We start from the raw sequence: 20,505 nt of genomic DNA on the forward strand, positions 1-20,505 counted from the left end.
TTTATTAATCACATTTGGCAAAAATTAATTGATTGATTCATTAATTGAATAGCTCTCAGCCCCACCTTCACCTAAATTGATGCTTTGTTAAGCTAAAGCTAAGACTAAAGCGTGGTTTATTGAATGATGGAATCTTTTTCTAGAGGGCATAGTCATAAAGCATGTAATGAGGCCCTTGTTTCGCACCACTTAAATGTAAATTCGAGTTTTGACACTTGATAGAGACCACCCTTCTTCACGATTGGCATAGATTCTAGCTAAATCAAGAGGAGAAAGAAAATTTGTTCGCAAACGCTTGGGGGACATGTATCGAACCTTCGAATAAAGAAAGATTATATCATTCCTAAATCGTTGTTTTCCTTGTATTATGCATATAATCAACACGTTGGAAATGAAGACATTTTTTTTACATTGGCATCAATGAACGCACTCAAACTAAATTGGAAATATTTCCTGGAAAAGACAAAAAGCAAAGGAAAAAGAAGAAGGATAGCCATTACAAAGCTCAAATTGGTGCACTTGTGTCATAATTACCCATAAACTAATCTTCATGTACACAAAAAGCCTAATAAATATGCCACCATCAGCTTTCGACCAATGTCCCTCTAAATTGTTGATGTGGAAGCACATTACAAACAACTCAGATGATCAATGTGCGAGGTTGAATGATTCAACGTGAAAATTTAGCATACATAGGTAGGTCTCTTAAATTACGTTGTTTAGAGAAAGCTAGATGAAGTAGATAAACTTGAGATTGAGAATTAAACAATAGAATTGAATTCACTCCTTCTCTTTTTCCCAAATCACCAAAATCTTAGGGCAAATTGGGGTAAAATCAAGGATTTTAGCAGATTTTCAAAATGTCAATAAGCTCTTAGGGAAAAATTAGCAGGCTTTTCTAATCCTCATATTTAGTGATTTTGGATTTGTTGTGACACCAAAATTAATTGTGTGTAAATGTGGCACTCATGTATCGATTTGAGATTGCTAGTAGTATTTACTCAAAACTTAATAAGCAATAAGACAATGATCCTAGCAAACCAAATGCCTTCCTTTCTTAAGCGATCTTGAATATCGCGTTCAATTGCAATAACTATGCCATCACGAGCCGTCTCATCCACGATTAATATTGGTGATGGGTTTAATTCATAGACAGTAATTACGACTCAAATTCGACATTCCATGTGGGTTCAGATATTATCGTGATCTTCCCGTCTTTTAAATAATAATAATAAAAAACACGAAATCCCAAGGAAAAAGAGCAGAAGATAAAAGGGGGAATTTTTTATGGAAAAGATGAGAAATTTCCAGTTGCTCCTACGATTTTTTTTTCTCTCTCTCTCTCTCTCTCTCTTTTTTTTCTTTTTGGGGGGGCTGAGGTGGTTGGTTGGACTAGGAATGAATGCCCGGTTTTGAGGATGGATGCATTGCACTTTGCATGTACTCTCTCTCTCTCTCTCTCTCTCTCTCTCTCTCTCTATCTGTGCAGTGACAGATGACACCAATATAACCCCTTCGCGTGACACATTCCCAGCCCAGGACCAAACGCAGCACTCCCACCTTCTCCCTTCTTCTTCTCCTTCTTCTTCTCCTCCTCCTCTCCTCTCCTCTCTACTTCTCTTTTTGCCCTGCTTGCTAGGGTTTCTTGGCTGTTCCATGCTCTTCAAGAACTCGCTCGGTCTTGTAAATGCATTCATGCGCTGAAGGCCTACCGGGTTTCGTCTGCATTGTCGTTTCGTTCTTGGCGTTGGGTCTCGTCCTCCTTGCGCTCGGTGAAGGTTCTTCTTGCTCTGGGGATCAGCCATGCCGACTCTCGTCAATTATGGAGGTAAAAGCTCCTCCCTTTTGTAAGCTCTTCAAATGTTTTCTGGGTTTTGTTTGGATACTGGGTTTTCTGAATGAAGAAGTGGTGGGAGTTCTCGCGGTTTTTGGTTGGTGGGTAGCGTAGAAGTTGAAGATCAGGACTTTATGACTTATGGCTTAAGATATCGATACCCTCTTTCCGTTTTTGTTGGTAGATGTAAAGATCGATTTGTGATTTTGATCTTCTGCTAAAGCTAACAATTAAGAAGTGGCTCCATGTAATAAGACGAAACTGGATTTCTTGAGTGGTTGATAGGAGGTAGAAAGCTTTTGCTACTGCTGTGTTAGGTTGTGTTGCTGCGTTTATGTTTGAACACTTGGCCAGATTAACTCATCAGACATGTTTATAATTGGTTTTGCAGGTGAGGATCAATTCTTCGGTGGCGGATCTTTATGTACAAGTTCTATCGACTTGGATCGTTTGTATTCGATGGGTTCCAGCATGGACATATACTACCCTCCCCACAAGCGGGCTCGCATATGTGGCCCATACGCCGTCAGCTCTTACGAGTATGAGGGGGAACATCCATCGTCCATCGGGGAACTCCCGGATGAATGCCTCTTTGAGATCTTCAGACGGCTCCCCGCGGTAGAGAAAGGAGCGCCTGTGCCTGTGTTTCCAAGCACTGGCTTTTCCTTTTGAGTAGCATGCGCAGAAATGAAATATCAGGTGGAGCTGAAAAGTCTGCAAAGGAGGACGAGGAGATGAAGACTTCGTCATCTGTTGATGTCGAAATGGCTTCATGCGATGTGAGCGGAGGACTTGAGGGGGATGGGTACCTCACAAGGTGCCTGGAGGGGAAGAAGGCGACGGATGTCAGGCTTGCTGCTGTAGCAGTGGGAACTAATGGTCGTGGTGGTCTCGGCAAGCTTTCGATCCGGGGAACCAGTTCTACTCGTGGAGTCACAAACATTGGGATATCCGCAATTGCCCGTGGCTGCCCTTCTCTTCGGGCTCTTTCTTTGTGGAATCTATCTTCAATTGGGGATGATGGTCTAGTCGAAATAGCCAAAGAATGTCGTCTGCTGAAGAAGCTTGATCTTAGCCAGTGTCCTTTCGTTTCCAACAAGGGTCTGATTGCTATTGCAGAAAATTGTCGAGATTTGATTTCTTTGAACATCGAATCTTGTCCAAAGATTGGGAATGAGGGCCTGGAAGCTATAGGAAGGTGTTGCCCTCGGCTGCAATCAATCTCCATCAAAGACTGCCCTCTAGTTGGAGATCATGGAGTTGCAAGTTTGGTATCTTCTGCTTCTTCTGTCCTGAGCAAGATAAAGCTTCAGGGATTGAATATAACAGACTTCTCTCTTGCGGTGATTGGGCACTTTGGCCTGGCTGTCACTAGTCTTTTCCTTGGCAGTCTCAGAAATGCGAGTGAGAAGGGCTTTTGGGTCATGGGCAATGCTCAGGGTCTCAAAAAGGTGTCGTCCTTGACAATTGCCTCCTGTCACGGAATTACGGACTTGAGTCTAGCGGCCATTGGAAAGGGTTGCACAAACTTGAAGCAGATGTGCATCCGTAAGTGTCTCTTTGTATCTGATGCTGGGTTGATAGCTTTTTCGGGGGCAGTTAGTTCTCTTGAATATTTACAAGTCGAGGAATTGGACAGGATCTCCATGAGAGGAGTTATCGGTGTGATTTCAAACTGTGAAATGAAGCTGAAGTCTCTATCTATTGCCAAGTGTATGGGAATTAAGGACCTTCTAGAAGGGTCTCTGATGCTCTCGTCATGCACATCTCTTCGATCATTATCGATCCGAAATTGCCCTGGATTTGGCAGTGCTAGTTTGGCCATGGTGGGAAAGTTGTGCCCTCATCTGGAGCACATCGACTTAATCAGCCTTTGTGGGTTAACAGATGCTGGGCTTTCCCCTCTTCTGGAAAATTCAGAAGCAGGACTCGTGAAAGTTAACCTCAGTAACTGTTTAAACATCACCGACGAAGCAGTTTCCACCTTGGTCCGGCTACATGGAGGGACCCTCGAGCTGCTTAATCTTGATGGTTGCAGAAAAGTCTCAGATGCAAGCTTGGTCGCAATTGCAGACAATTGCTTGTTACTTAATGACCTTGACATGTCGAAATGCAGCATTACTGATTCTGGTGTCTCAGTCCTCTCCTTAGCCGGGCACCTCAATCTACAAGTACTTTCTCTGGCTGGTTGTTCAATGGTCTCAAATAAGAGTGTGCCTTTCTTGAAGAAGTTGGCGGGCAGTTTAATTGGCTTGAATTTGCAACACTGCCGTTCCATCAGCAGTGGCATGGTTGAACAGCTAGCAGAGAGCCTGTGGAGATGTGATATCCTCTCCTAGTCAAGCGAATCTGGTCATCGACTGGATTAGGAAGTGGATATGAAGGTCTTTGAACATGAAGAAGTTTGGCCTGGTAGTGACGTGAGAGAGAATAAGGAAATAGCTTTAAAGATAGTGATGGGCAGCAGCAAGTTGTAGAGTAGGTTTTTTAGGCCAATTAGTCTGGTTGGGATGGGCGTTCAGTGGCTTGGTTGTTTTCTAGGGAAGTTTTGGCAAACTATTACACCAACTATACCCTCTTTTTTGCAAGCTTTCGCGTCTGAAATGCTTGTTGCGACTGTTTTCCTTCCAATTGCGGAAGGCCACCGCCTCTTTAGTGGCCATTGTTCCTGAAGAAGTCAGTCATCAAGTCCCTGATGTTATGTCTCCTGTTTGTGGATATGTTGTGGTCGACAATCTAAGGTCTGTTCATGTACTGCTGGTTGCTCTTAATCCAATGTTTTAGCTGTGTCGGGCATTTTGTGTATTCATTTGTCTTACATATTTTTCTTTTTTTGAGCTTGATCTTTGATGAAAGAGCGGTCACCTTTGTTCTCATTTTTGCATTCTCTGTCCTTCCCTGCCTTTGTGCGCAGTGCCTGTTGGGTTCGCTGGCTTTAACTTGCTAACATTGCACCATCATTCACCGATAAAAACGGGATTAATCTCATGGTTCTCTGCTTTGTACGGTGACTGAAACGCTTTAGATAATCTGGGATGAGCTTGTGTCGATGCTGTCATCCTCATCTGTACTTGGAGAAACTATGTCCAAGCAAAGACGAAGTCATCTTTCTGCTGGCATAATTCAAGTTGAGTTTGGCTTTCGAATCTCTCCAAAACCATTACAATATAATATCGAGCCCCACAAACAGAACCCCAATGCTGCAACGCACTTACATTAGTTCTAACTAAAGGGGGTTTTCAAAAGTTCTAACTCCAGGTGGCTTTCAAATTTGAGACACCCGTTATTCAAACCGCAATCTGATCCCTCGTCCCCCTCGTCCTGCCATCAAACTGGACCAAACACAGCTTGATCTTCATCTTGAAATGTGTCTCAAACCAATTCAGGACCTGTTCCCCTTACACGAGCTCCTACATAGGATGAAAGCATTCGTCCCCACAACATATTTAAATCCGACATGGTGGGATCATTTTGAATAAACTGACTTACTAGATGCATCTTATCGAGACAGATTTCATTAGTGGCTTCGAGGAAAAGGGTTAGAATGGAGCCGACTCCTGTCACGACTCGCCATTTAGCTTCAGCGAGCCTTGATTGCGATGGAGAGTCTCTAAATGGAGGATACAGCTGGACAGCGGACACAGGCAAATGCTGGAAAGATTAAAACGCTTCTGAGATTTAGAGCAAGTAAACTTTTCTAAACTGCAAGCGGAATAACTGTATCCTGAAGTGTTTTTCCTGTACAATTTGAAGGCTCATTTCGAATGACATAACATGGCAATGTCTACAAAATTAGCTAAGCGAACCATTCAAAGTTCTGCTGCCGAAGAGAACAGAACGCCATCAGCATTCAAGGTCTTTTTAGCTTAAGATGTTCTAGACTCGATGCTATGATGACACGCCTGCAAATAATTCGAACTCGTGAGCTAATTCTACGCTACGCCAGGAAAATTGAATCCGTACAAAAAGAGAGACGCTCACGCCATTGAGTAGAAAAAAAGGGCTTCTATGTATCTTGCGACTTGAGATAGTCTTGAATTGCTCGTTTACATAGCTTCGTCTGAAATATGAATTCCAAGGCCTACGACCATAAGACTGTAGATGATGATTCTCAGGTCAAGAAACAAACATCACATGTAATGATTTCGTCACTATATAGATCGTCAAAAATTAAGTTTATATACAGCACAAGACCGCTCCGGCACGCTGTTGCCTCGATTTGCAAGTTGGTTGCACCACTACAGAGCCTGCTTAATTGATTTGCTTTACATCAATACAAACTAGGAGTTGCAACTCTTCGTTCTAAGCAGACCATGCTTGGCATTACTCTCTGTTGGCTTCCATATAATATGCTCAAGTTTTTTACAGAAACTCCTGTAAAACTGCAAATCGAGATGAAATAATTTAGTTCGTGTGCGATGCTCAAAGAAAAGCTACTAAAATGCCTTTCAAGACCACTCGAGAAATTTTTAGGAGGTCTTTTAAGCTATTAAGGAAGGTTAACCGGAATAGATTTTGGATAACTAAGTTTTTTTATTTTCTGAAGTTCACCTTATGATAATCAAGAGTATCTCCAGCGGCCTTCCTAACATCTACCAGGAAGAGGGACGGTGCCACTTCATAAACCTACAAATGAAAAAGGATCTCAAACGCATGAGGCCTCCATACCTTAGATATTTCAAATGAAGAAATGCATACGACGATCTCAAAATTTACCTCAATGACAGCTGCAAACTGGCCGGCTTTATTTGCAGACAATCCTTCAAGTCTTGTCTGCGAAGAAAACATATCACTCGAATGAGACTGGATAACTCTGAATACAAATTTTCACAGCACATGCTTCACTCAAGACGAGACTAAAGTCAATTTTCCTAAACAAACAACTCACATCCTTCATAAAAAGAAGTCAAGCCTGTCCAAACCGTCTACTTTACAATTGTCCAACATAGTATATGAAAAGGGATGTTCTGGAAAACGCTTTTGCCCAAAAAGCATTAACTAATTTTAGAAAGCTTCAGAGATATTCAATATTTCCCAATCCAATGTGAGGTCAAATTTAAAACCATTCTTCAAGCACCGATGGACAGTAAACCATTTTGGATGAATCAAAACAAATTACACATACCTTAAAATTACGTGTATGGACCTTGAGACCCATTGACCCTGCCACTGCTTCTATAGATGAGATGATCACTTTTGCGGATTTCGGGAGACAAAACGAGTTTGTCTCTTTATGAAATCCTACACAAATGAACAGCGATGAGAGAGAGAGAGAGAGAGAGAGAGAAAGAGAGAGAGAGAGAGAAACTTCTTTATGTGCAGGCTATCCAGATTTATCGCTGACTATGAGTGAACCTCATGGCTCAGGACGAGTAGAAGTCAGTTAAACGGGGATTTCAATTCAAGACTAACCAACCGGACAACTAAAATGCAATAGATATTTAACTTAAGAGAGAAGTTCTGACAATCAATCCACAGCATCTCATCTGCCTTCCTGATCATTATACTGCAATTTCTGTGTTTTGACTGAGATTTTTAATCAATGCTAAAAAATTCACAGGTTTAGCACTGAACAATTACAGTCAAGGTTCTTATTCAGTACACAATTTTTGATCAATCTAGATTTCTGGTTCCACATTGGTTTTCTTTAATTTCCTTCTAACTACTGATTCTGCATTAATGAAGCAAACAGAAAAATAATCCACACAACGAGGAGAAAATTTTGATTCATGTGCTAAATTTAACCTTGAATTTAAGGACTATGCAGATCCAGATGATATATAATCACAGGCGGGGCAAAGAACAAAGTCACCTACAAACAGTATTCAAGTGATTTTCATACCAGCAGAAAATCAAGAAAACTATGATATCAATTTTTTTATAAGGGCCTAGAGGCTAGAATTCACGGAATATAACTGGTGAAAGTGCCAAACTACTGCACTCTAGACATAATTATCAGGATAGAAAATAACTGCTGGGAAAACAAAATTCAACCTGCTGCCGGTCAAATAGTGATGATAGATTTAATCCCTGAGATAATGTGATCATCTCAAATGCATTCATTATCAAAGGGCCACCATCTTTGGATTCTGACTGCTCAGCTACATATTGCTCCTGCAAATTACAGCAATAACCAACAAACCAAAAACAAAAATATCAAGGGTACTGGAAAAGCCAACGGACAGCGATTCCTCCAAAAAGTCACTATGTTTACAACAATGCATAAAACAACAAGTGAACCTACAAATGCTGGATATCTGGGCTATTCAGGAATGTTGCACAAACCTTAATGTCATCAAAAACAGCGCGGACATCATCCAAATTAACTTCTTCATCTTCCTTACATCTTGCTGGCATATAATTTTTTCGGAACCATGAATGCTTTCTAATTCCTTCAATACCAATGCGCTGCCAGGAAAATTAGTAATATGTCAGGCTTGAAAACATCATTATTCAGACAGCCAAGACGAGCTAAGCAAATTGAGATCCTCTTAGCTTATTTTTTTGTCTAGCAATTTTTGCAGTCAATTGCCAGGTCATAACCTGTATACTTCTGGTAAAAGTTCAGTTGGTTTATCTAAAGCAGGATGCCAACTTTGATGTGATAAAGTAGCTACTTACATTTCTAGGATTGGGATCAAGTAATCTTTTGATCAATGACGTTGCCCCCAGAGAAAGCCAAATCGGACATACATACTCTGCAGCAGTTATCTACACATAAGCAGGGGATCAGAAACTTCCACGTATATTTCCTGTTCTAAATGCTTGAACCAACATCAACAACAAGGTTAGAAAAGAAAGACAGCTGTGAAAACACGTCTTCTCCTAGTATGCAATATGAAGAAGACAGAGAACTGCATAAACTAATACATAGGATACAATCAAACACACATGCGGATGTGAAAAATGAGCCTTGACAATATGTGTGGGAAAAGACAAGGGTCACTTGCAACTCCCCAAGCAACACTCCATTGGGTAAAGAGTTCATGAAAAATACATATACAAACAAGAAAAACTAGAAAAATCATGAAGGATTCTGAGAAACCTAAAGAACTATCCACAACAAGCTGGTGCACCATTCGACCCAAATCTTGCATTTAAATTAGCTCAATAGTGTGCACCAACATCTGACCCAGAGATTAAACACTGAACAGGTAACTACTTTCAAACATTATGGGATAAATGAGGGTAATTTGGCAGCAGACCCATCAAGAATTTCACTGCATTGCTTCAAGAAATCATCCATTAATTTCCCTCATTCACTGATAAATTAAGGAGAAAAGGAAATGAGTTTCAAAAGCCATGTGGAAGTAGAAGAACAAGCTTGCAACAAGAAGGGGAAAGCAAACCTTTTTGTACAGTGTTGGAAGATCTGTCTCATCAAATGGAAGATATCCAGCCATTAAAACATAAAGAATGACACCACATGACCATATATCAGCTGCGGCACCATCATAACCCCGCTGACCGAGAACCTGAAACAGATATTTTAGTGTGCTAAGATGCAAATATTTGATATCTAAAGGGAAATGAACAAGTTTGTGGCCTCTGACAGATGCTTAATCAAATGACCCAAAAAATTGTAGGAGTTCTATTCTTGATGCGAAGGAAGAAGTTCAGAATTTTGCACCATCATGGTTGCCAAATGAGAAGCACGCATGAAATTTCATCTTTTATCTTGGCAGTGAACAGATTGAAATGTAGAGAAACTCGAGATCCCTCTATTCAACCCAACTGTCATACATATCCAAGACGTACAGGTAGATCCATAAAAAGTAATTGAGTTTCTCCCTTTTCTAGCGCATATAACGGTTTCTATTCATGATGGACTGTAATCATCTACATGTGGAATGTTCAAGACAACAGAAAAGCATGAGAAACATCAAATGCAATGTCAGTTGTCAACTGTACCTCAGGAGCAAGATAATTTGGGGTTCCACAAGTTGTATGAAGAAGTCCATCTCCCTGCTCCTACAAAAACCAAAGAAAATTAATCTCACAGGTCAAGTAACTTTTGCACATAAAAGTGCACATATCATCATGCTTACCTGAAGGGGCAATGCACTCAATCCAAAGTCAGAGACTTTTAAGTTTCCATGACTATCAAGAAGAAGATTTTCAGGCTGTGTCAAGAAAGAGGAGGAAGAAAAAAAATCAGGAAGAGATTTCGTTCAGAAAGCAGCAATATTGCTGCACAGTCGCAAAGCTAAGCACCTTCAGGTCCCTGTGGTAGACACCCTTACTATGACAGTGGGCAACTGCATCTATTAACTGCTGAAAAAACCGTCTAGATTCATTTTCAGAAAGCCTTCCCTGGTTAACCTGAAAATTAAAACCAAATTAGTAGAAAGGAACTTCTCAATAGAATATAACTGCAAGTGATCCAGCAAATCCTCCCAGTGGTTGAGAGATTAGGCAAGGCTAAGGGTGAAAGACTATTAATTAGAAACCTAGAATTTGTCTAATGATGTATGGGGATTTACTCACTCCCACCTTAATCTTCCTAGCCAAAAGATCATTTCACTGCACCAGCACTTGATAGAACCTATTAAATAAATAAAACTAATTTTTTCAAAACAGGCCAAGCAAAGTGAGGACAAACAATTTCTGGCGTTTTCTACAATGTATAGATGTCAGAAATACTTACAATTTTATCATATAATTCTCCTCCAGAAACAAACTCAAGAATAATGTATATTTTTGTCGGGCTTGCCAAAACCTGGAATTCAGAAAAGATATGAGGGGAAAATGAAATTAGTTACAGGCAGTGGCCACACTGAACTTATACTGTGGCTAAACAAAGGTCATCGTTGATTTCAATTTTTGAACTTCAAGGAAACAGAGATGATATGTCATACCTCATGCAATCTGACTATATACGGATGTCTGACAATCTTCATTATGGATATCTCTCTTTTGATCTGGAACCAAAGTCAAGGGAGGAAAAAGTGAAGGTCACTTAGAGATCTAAGTGGAGCCAAAGCCAAAATGAATCATGGCCCTTGGATAATGGTTTAAGCACAACAAAAGAGTTAACCTGGGCCAATCAAAATCTTGATCTTTGAGGAATGAACCCCATGATATATGACAAAACAATTTCTAGAATATCTTAATGTCTGAAAAATAGATAGCTATTACTAGAGCAATCACTACCATTTTCTTTCAAATAGTAGGATTTTTCATGACGAGATTAAGAGCTGAGCACCTGATCAACCATTCTGTGCTTAAGAATGGTGCTTTTAGCCAAGATTTTCACGGCCACGCACTCTCCATTCTCCGTGTTCTGCGCAAATTTGACCTTTGCAAAAGTCCCTTCTCCTACTGTCCGGCCAACCTGATACTTCCCCACCTTCCTCGTCACCATCTTGGCATGCTCTTTCCACTCCGTCCGTAAAAATCCAGCGCCTTCCTCCAATTCACCGTCCAAAAAAAAAAACTGGAAATCTGCACGAGCGATCTGCCGAAGCAGCTATATCAGAAACCCAGTAAAACCCAGAAAACAAAACTGGTCCCAGCATCGATTACACCATTTTCCAACGAAATCACGCAATCCGAAATCTGAACTCCCGATTTCAGCAAGTCCCAGCAAACAGAAAGAAATCGAACCACGCGGCGATCACCCAGAACTAAATTAACCCAATGACGATGCCCAACAATCTCCAATCCTACCCACAAACAGCAACCGACCACATAATCCGACGACGAACTAAATTGAAATCCAATCCGGAACCGAATCCTCAGTCCCGGAGCAGCAACATTCGGCACCCCCCAAAAGGAAAAGATCACGAGGCGGGTCAATTGCGCACTGGACCCTCGTTCAGACGCAACAAGCACCACACGCGGAAGCAACAAGAACCGCGCGCGAGAACAAAGAACGCGGAGTCGAAAGCAACAGAACCTGCCAGCAGCGCTCGACCCCAAGATTCTCGCCGGCGGAATCGACGGAGTCCCCGCTTCGACCGGCCGGCCGGCCACCGCCGCAAGCTCCGGCGGGAGCGCGATTCCGAGAGAGAGGTTGAGATCGAGAGGGTCGAATCGAGCGAAGGTTTTCGACAGCTGGGGAGGAGGGAGGAACGACGGGGTGTGGCGGTCAATCTTGTGGTGTGCATGCATTGGAGAGACGGAAAATAAATTACGCGAATACCGACCGAGGAAAATACAACATTAAATTTACCTTAAAAAGTACAATTATATCTTAAAATTTATAAAAAAATGCAATCAAATCATAAAACGTTAATTCATTGAGTTCCGAATACGCACCGTTAGATTTATTAACGAAAATTGTTGACGTTATTTTAAATGAATTTTTTATTTTTCAAATGGCTTTTTAAATTATTTTTTATTCAAAATATTTAAAAATTAGATTAAGAACTAAAAAGGAAAATCTCAATTTATTTAAAAAAACAAAACTGTTCAAAATAATAATAAAAAAGGCACCGATGGACTTAAGCCGCCCCATCGCCGGAGGACCAACGACGGCCACCGACCCGGGCGGGGTGGCCGACCCTTGCTCGGTGAGGCCTCGCGCCACTCCCGCCAGCCGGGCGAGTACACCTAGATCCGGGCACACCGGCCCTCATGGGGGCCGACCGTCGCCGCCTGGGCGAGTCTTTGCCGACCCTCACGGGGCCAAGCAACCATCGCCGCCTCGGGTGAGGCCTCGTCGGCCCTCGCTCGAGGCGGCGAGGGCCGACAAGGCCTCGCCTGGGGGGCGACGGTCGCTAGCCCGCCCGGGGGCCGGCGAGGCCTCTCCCCGGTCGGGCGAGGGTTGGCCACCCCGCCCAAGGCCGACGACCGTCACCCGGCCCCTCCAAGTGATGGGCGGCGGTAGCGGGGGAGAGGAGAGTGATTTTTTCTTTTTTAAACAATTTTAATTTTTTTTTTAATTTTTAGTGAAATAAGATAAAATAAATAAATCTAATTTTTTAGTTTTTAAATCTATTTTTAAAATGTAATAATTTAAAAAATCCACGTGGAAAATAAAAATATATATTTAAAATGTCACCTCGGTATTTTTAACTAAAAGATTAACAAGTTAACTTTAGGACTCAATTGAATTAACTTTACAAGTTTTAAGACTTGATTGCGCTTTTGTAAAGTTTTTGACTCACCGCACTTCCTTGACAAGTTTTAGGATTACAAAAAAATATTTTTTTTTTTGTCTCCCTCTCTTGATTAATACCGTAAAAAATCCAAATTGATGATACACCCATGAAAATTTACCTCAAAATTTTTAACTATAAAAAAAAACAAATAGATACATCGTTATAAAATTTACCTCAAACTAATTTCAACCATAAAAAATCTCAAATCAACACTTCTATATTAATTTTCGTTAAATTTAATTAATATCACAAAAATTACAAATCAATACATCCGTCAATTATCATATGTCATCTAACTAATTAATTTGGAGATCAAAATTTAACAAAAATTAATAGAGGATAAAGTTTTTATAAAATTATTGATTTAGAATTTTTAATAATAAAAAAATTAATTCAAAATAAATTTGTCATAAATAAATAAATTTGAAATTTTTCGTAATATTAACTCTTTTTTTTTTTTTTTGTCGAAAATCCGAAAGTCGATTAAGGAAAGTAACATTTCACGCGTGTGCCATCGGATGTAGCAATGATGTATTAATTTTCCTTTCTACAACCTAATATATCATAAAGTTGACCAAGAAGATCAGGTGATGCAAGCGCTTTTACGAAGTGGGATCTTTATCAGGGGCGCGTGTAAAAAGAGGCCTTAGCCTTTACACACGATTGGTCCCTTGCGATAACGTAAAGATGTGCGCGCGCGGCGGGCGTCCATTGGCCATTTACATGTGCAATAAAAAGTCACACCACTCATGCATTTTCTAGAATTTTAAGGTTCACAACTTAGAACGATAATGCTTTCCAGGACGTGGATGGATCAGTACGAAATGACGGGCTGTGGAGGGTCATCGGTCGTTTGATTTTGACATGGGAAAGCGAACGACGCGAAATTCAGAGTGCAAACGCTAAGAAACCGTCATTGCCTACGGTGTAAATTGTGGAAAAGATCGATGGCAAGCAAGTAAAAGATAAAACTTGCGGAGGAATGTCGAGCCTGTAGTTGATTAGAGATCTTAAAATGATACCGCGTGGTATTTATAACCCGTGATCGGTGGTTACTTACGAGCGGGTATTGGATTTGAATGAACAGATATTTTTCTAATTTTATTTGTGGTTACAAGAAGTTCGGCTCTATCTACAATCTCATCATCTATCTAATAATGATTATCCACAAGCAATTACAGATTCACCACTTGGCAATTACACAATGGTATCTATGACTTTTAACAGCCAAGGCTTTCATTCATGATTGTGATGTTTTATCATTTCACTTGTGAGTTGTCAATATTCTCTGAATTTTTTGTTATTCTATTTATTGACTTCTATTTTTGCTAAATTCTGCCCTCCTCAACTAAATCCGTCACTAGTTAATAACAATCAAAAGTTTTTTTTTTTGTCAATGAATACTTAACATATCAATTCACTTTGCTTCTTTTTTTCCATTCATTTTGCCGAAATTTCAAATTTCAAAACCATCTACTAGAAATACGTAAGTGCTAAACTAATCTCATATTACACAAGAATTTTTGTCAATAAATTTACTTACACTACCGTCAATGTCTCTTTTCACTTTGATTATATATAAAAAAAAAGTCAATCTACAGCACATTTTCATAAATTTCTAGTGATAAGACTTGACAACACGTCATGATAGAGACGATCCAGTCCAAACATTTCATTGTATGAAATGACATGGTCAAGAATGGAGGCATAGCAGGAATGTAGTCCAAACCAATCTGCCAATTTGTTTAAAACATTTGAAATATGCAACATTTTGATTCAAGACAATCCTGCCAAACTCTCTTCTTGTCTCGGTTCAAATCAATCGGGAGGAGCCTCTAGAATCCTCCTCGATTGGTATAATCCGCGGCCCTCCGTCATTGCTCGCACGTCATTTCCTAATTCTTCTTCTTCAGTTTGGACGCTAGCGCTCGTGCCCCAGAGCTCCAAGATTTTGACTGTACTGAAGGGTCGAAAAGACGTTCGGATGGGACGATTCGAAAGCGCTCCGACAGAAGGATATGACGTTCGCTCTTTATGGGTCGGTAGAAGATGAGTTCCAAAGCAATTAAGGAGTTCATTTACGGTAAAGGAAATGTAGCATTATTTCGAGAGTACGTTGCGGGCAATCGTGCGAATCGTCGATGAGATTAGAACAAAAGGAACGACGATTGTTGAGGAGAAAATGTTATAGCTTTCTAACAATACTCAATTATAACTACTGAGATTCATCTCAATGGCCACTTATAAGGAGAATGTTAGGGGTTTTATGACAATACTCAATTAGGGAAACAAAAGTCTTATCTAAAAAATCATAAAACTTTCTAAAAGTTAAAATTTATAATATGTATGTTAATTCAATCTTAAATTTTTTGAGTTGAATTTAATTATAAATTTTTTTGTCAATTTTTTCATGTAATTCATACAACCAATTTAAGTAAGAAATCATTGATGTAGTGATTCAATCAATATTGCTATATATTTTACATGGCATGATTGATGTATACGATTTCAATCAACACCATGCTTTTGAGAAATTTTATAATTTTTTATTATTTTTTTATTGTAAATGGTCTCCTTATTTGTTTTTTTCCAAACTTTTACTGTCCTGAATTTTTTTTCTTTTTTTCCTTTTTTTTCTCACTATTCATCTTCTTTTTATGCCGCCCCACCATTGGCCTCACCATTGCCAATGGTGGAACGGCACAAAGAGAAGATGAGTAGTGATGTCCTATTGGCGATGAAGTGGAAGGAGATGAAGACAAATGAATAGTGATGTGAAAAAAAGAAATAAAAGAAAATTAGAAAAAATAAATTTCAGAATTTTTTTTTTTAAAATGCAAAAATATGTTTCATTTATTTCTTTAATGTTCACCATTAGCCTTGCCACATAGAATGGATGACATTGACTAGATTTTCATATCAACGATTTTGGACCTAAAGTGACCTAATGGATTATATCAAAAAATTGTCAAAAGGTTTACAACTAAGTTGGTCAAATTGGAAAATTTAAAATTACATTGGAACTCATATAACAGATTTAGGACTTTTTCTGGGTAATTTTCCCAACAATTATGAAATGCATATCTATCTTGGCACTAGACAAGGGGCTAAATAGACCGTGGTTTTAATTAGTGGAGAACACTGGCAGCCTTAGGGATCGATCGTCATGCCCAAAATACTTATATATATCCATACAAAAAGTTCATGAAAATTTTAACTTGCATCTATTGTTAAATGGGAAAGTTCTTTCGACATCAACCTAACCAAATACGTAAAGACTGTTAAAATAGCTAATTTATTCGCTCGTGTCTTGCAATAGTCTGCCAAAAGATATCGATTCAAGGTGTATGATACTGTAAAGAATTATCCCTGGTCACAATCCCTTTGAACAGTCCACTCCACAAGCATGCATCGTGACCAAGAGACGATTTGCTTTCGTCAGTACAACGATGATTGGACCATGAGATCAGGTTCCAATTCCACTTTGGTTGTGGGGCGAGCACTGAGGTTTAATTCATTGGCCACTTGAGGATGCATGGAAGATACCAATCATCCCTTGATCAATTAATCAATCAAGATACGTCAATCAAATAGGTTAAAAGAAGACTAGAACAACCTAGGACTAGGTTGTGTCACTTTTATCTTGATTTGGAATCATGGGCAAACGTCAGAAATCTCTCTACAATGCTTCATAATCTATTCCATGAAGAAATAAGACCAAGTAACTAACTACAAGGAGATGACTGATTGACATTTGGAAGACTTCGAGGCAAAATTGTGAGTGTCAGTGTTGGTCCAGATCTTCAATGGAATTATAAGTTTATAACCACGCCATCCATTCGCACATTTAGATTAATCCAGCTGTTTTAGTCGAATGTGTAGGAACCCTCTTTTTCAAAGTTATAGATTGAGAATATCCGTTCTTTGGTAGGGATCTTCCAAACAAGAGATAAGATATATACAGTTCGATAGATTCCTCTTTATCCCATCTTTTGTTATTCGATTCGGAAAAGCAAACTAAAGATACCCAACTCCACACAATATGAAAATAGCATCAGCATATCGCATCATAGTCTTATAATTGAGTTCCTTTTGATTAGGGATCACATCTCACGTGTCCGATCCCATTGCATGTCATGATCATGGATGCACAATCGATCTACTCGCGAGCATGAAGAGAGGTGAAAAACCACTCAGAAGAACAGTAGCTTAAGAGGCTCTACATTGCCTTTTCCTAAAAATCTTTCAGCTAAATCTACCGTAAATTACCGATTTCTCTCGCTTCGGATGATGACAAGTAGAGTAGACAAGGAAAACAAAATTATTCTATCTGAAGGCTCCCATAGTTTTCTCTATTAAGCACCAAAGCTCACAAGACTCACTAGGCTTAATCAGTAAAACAATTCTTACGAAGGATAGTCATCCATGTATACTCAAGCATCTTCATCTTTAAGCATGTCTTGTGTCGGAATCAAACATTATGGAATTAATGGCAATATAGCATTTTCACATTCTTCTTCGGAAAATGAGCTCTATGATATCAGCCAAAAGCAAACGTGAGCCACTTACACACCGTTGAAGAAAAGTGTGGAAGCCATACCAAGAGAAAAGTTTGAAGAAGAAATTTCCTCTAAGCTACAGGAGATACCTCTTTTATTTATTTTTTTATTTTTTTTTTTATGTAGGTAGGGTTTGCAATCTTATATGCTTGTACTTTTATTCCTTGTTGAAGCATCTCGTACTCTCTGTCAAACCTTTGGTCAAGACAAGCTTCAGAGCATCAACTCCCTCTTGCAAAGCGACGTCAATCTAGTTTGTCAAAACCATAGGAGATCATATCATTAATATCACTGAGTAATGTTGCATGCTGGTTTAAGATATGGAGACAAAACCTAAAGAAAGATTAATCTGCTAATATTTGTTTGACATAGTTTTAAAACTAGGGGCATCATCATGGACTATTATGGAAACAAGGTAGGATTATACACGCCACTCAAGAATAGATTTGTATAAGAAAGGGAACAAATGGATGCATTATCAAAACCTGTCAAAATTCATAGTAAGAGAAGCATTGATTATCAGATAATATCATTGGATAATATGCTTTTGTTTATCTAACACATTTTATAGCTGGATCAAGTTTTCTTTTGTCCTGTACCTAATCTTCTTTAAAATGGATTAGGACTCCAAGGATATGCTTACCTACACACACATCCACGTGCACAGAGGTGTAAATTATTTACTTCACAAAAGAGGAGGGTAAACTAAACAGTACCAGAAACTTACCAATTCTCAGCCGAGCAAATTCTCTGTTTCCTCGAAAATGAAATATTACATTCTTCAACCTAATGCAGAGAGAGAGAGAGAGGGTGGTACTTCAGCAACGAGAAGTGCATGAAGCTACTAGAAATCTCATTAGTAACGTCAAAGTCTAGTCCTTCAGAATTGCAGGTCATATCAGGCAGTTGAAATTGCACCAACAGGACAACTGAAACTTTCCAGAACACCAGGAAACCAATTTATGTCTCATTAGATTTTATTCATTTTTACATTGTATAGGTGTAAACCAGGCTTTGCGAACATGCGTTTTTTTTACATCTATCCTACATTTATTTAGTTCTTGACCATTTGTCCTATTTTTTAGCAAAGAACTTGTGATAGGGAGGTTCTCACCGGCATTGGATGCAGCATTAAGTTGGTATTGGTCGCAGGATCACGTCATTTCCATTTTTAAGGAAGTTTTAGAGACACTTTTGACTTGATGGGATCAAAGTCAGGCTCTTATGCAGAAGGCCACCATACACACTGACCTTTTCTTGTTGGCTTGAGTTTTATTTTTCCTTTTTGCCATTTGCAAGCATTATGTTGACTCATTTCCTTATGACACTTAGATGATATGTCAGTGCCAATGGCCTTATGATGTAAGGGAACCTAACCAACTGTCTATCCATTTTGCTTCATTGATAATGCAAAGTGGAGAGATCCCGTACTTAGCCCTCTCGTTGAGACACTGCTTTGGTTCATTCACTAGAATGGGCAAAATTTGCGATAAAGTCTTTTCCGACAGCACGTTGCTTGCTGCTTACCATCTCCCAAAGCCTCCAAGTCAAACCAGCACTCTATGTTTGGCATATAAACCAACTAGATCTGTATATTTCTTCTCTCATGCCCCATCTACTTTAGTCCAACTATTAATGTTTCCAATATATCCTCTAGAACCTGGGTGTAACACCTCTGCACAAGTCATTCCATTCTAGAAACTCTTGTACATACCTTAGAAGTTTTCAGCAATTACCGAATAAAAGACAACCATTCTCTACATGTGGGTTAAGATATCCCTTTCTGTAGCCACCAAGTCCCAGATTTAGTTTTATTCCCATAAAAACCCCTGGTATAAGAAGACTGTAGTCTGAGAGAGTCAAGTTGCACAGCATTAGTCCTCCAGGAATCTGGAGAATAGCTGGGCAGTCAAGAGAAGCTACACTAATGACAGAACAAGAGAGTTGTAACATGATTCAAGGTCTCATGACACTGTCATACCTTGAACACGAAAAATTAGCAGTAAGCATGCACAAAAGGTGTGCTCTGCAGGCTATCCAATGTAATGTAGCACAACAAAGACGAATTGAAGAGCAACTAAAGATGGCTATCTAATGTGATCTCTAGTCCTTACCCATTGTGACTTCCATGACCACCTTTATGTTGAAGCCGAAGCACCCCACATGGCAAGTCCATGTCATCATGAATCTAAATAAAGATGACCAATTGTTACACTGAAAGAAACTCATTCAATGCAAGCCAATAGAGAAACATCAATATGGAAGAGCAAATTACCACGAGCACCCTATTAAGAGGCAGCTTATAATAAGCAGCCAGAGGTCCAGCCTGCAATTAAACAAAGCGAACACATGCTGCATTACTATTGAAGATGAGCACTACTTGTTACTTGTCACAATTGCCATCCAAAAATTAATTTATGATAAATTTGTCGGAAATGTATCAAAGATTTTTGTGATTAAAATTAATTTTGAATAAATTTATTATAAATATACTAATTTGAAGATTTTTTTTTTTTTTTCAACTTAATAGAGTCGAATGTGTCATAAAGTTGACCGAGAAGATCAGGTGATGCAAGCGCTTTTTCGAAGTGGGAACTTTTTTGAGCGTGCGCAGAAATGGGGCTTGGCTTTTTCGCATGATTGGCCCCTAAGATAAGGCAAAAGATTTTGTGTGTCCATTGGCCATTTATATATTTTTATAGTCAATGGTTACTTACGAGTAGCTATTGGATTTGAACGAAGAAATAATTTCCTAATCCTCTATGCAGCAACAATTATCCACAAGTAGTGTCGATGACCTCATCACTAGTGAAAGCTCTTGTTTATAACCTGCGGTGTCTTCATTTTATTGGTGAGGTCTAAGTACCCTCAGAATTGTTGCTTATTCTATTCATCGACTTCCATTTTCACCACATCCTACTCTCATCGATTAAGTCTGTCATATGTCGATAACAATCAAAAGTTAATCATTTTTTTTTATTTCAATGAATACATAATATAGCAACTC

The 20,505-nt window shown here is 39.3% G+C and overlaps 2 protein-coding genes across 2 annotated transcripts; one reads left to right on the top strand and one right to left on the bottom strand.

The window, feature by feature from the left end:
* The first annotated feature begins 1,521 nt into the window (after positions 1-1,521).
* Positions 1,522-4,710, top strand: LOC104436921 (EIN3-binding F-box protein 1). The gene is given in 3 exon segments (XM_010049780.3): positions 1,522-1,828; positions 2,226-2,447; positions 2,450-4,710. Coding segments are annotated over 3 exon segments (1,971 nt in total). The 5' UTR covers positions 1,522-1,803; the 3' UTR covers positions 4,174-4,710.
* A 1,109-nt stretch (positions 4,711-5,819) lies between these two features.
* Positions 5,820-11,868, bottom strand: LOC104436794 (CBL-interacting serine/threonine-protein kinase 24). The gene is given in 16 exon segments (XM_010049656.3): positions 5,820-6,216; positions 6,386-6,460; positions 6,551-6,607; positions 6,960-7,042; positions 7,045-7,075; positions 7,829-7,948; positions 8,120-8,242; positions 8,456-8,545; positions 9,184-9,309; positions 9,746-9,805; positions 9,883-9,957; positions 10,049-10,156; positions 10,482-10,553; positions 10,693-10,755; positions 11,040-11,291; positions 11,733-11,868. Coding segments are annotated over 15 exon segments (1,344 nt in total). The 5' UTR covers positions 11,199-11,291; positions 11,733-11,868; the 3' UTR covers positions 5,820-6,114.
* Between the last annotated feature and the right edge of the window lie 8,637 nt (positions 11,869-20,505).

Source organism: Eucalyptus grandis, chromosome 3 (genome assembly GCF_016545825.1).
Source record: "Eucalyptus grandis isolate ANBG69807.140 chromosome 3, ASM1654582v1, whole genome shotgun sequence".
NCBI lineage: Eukaryota > Viridiplantae > Streptophyta > Magnoliopsida > Myrtales > Myrtaceae > Eucalyptus > Eucalyptus grandis.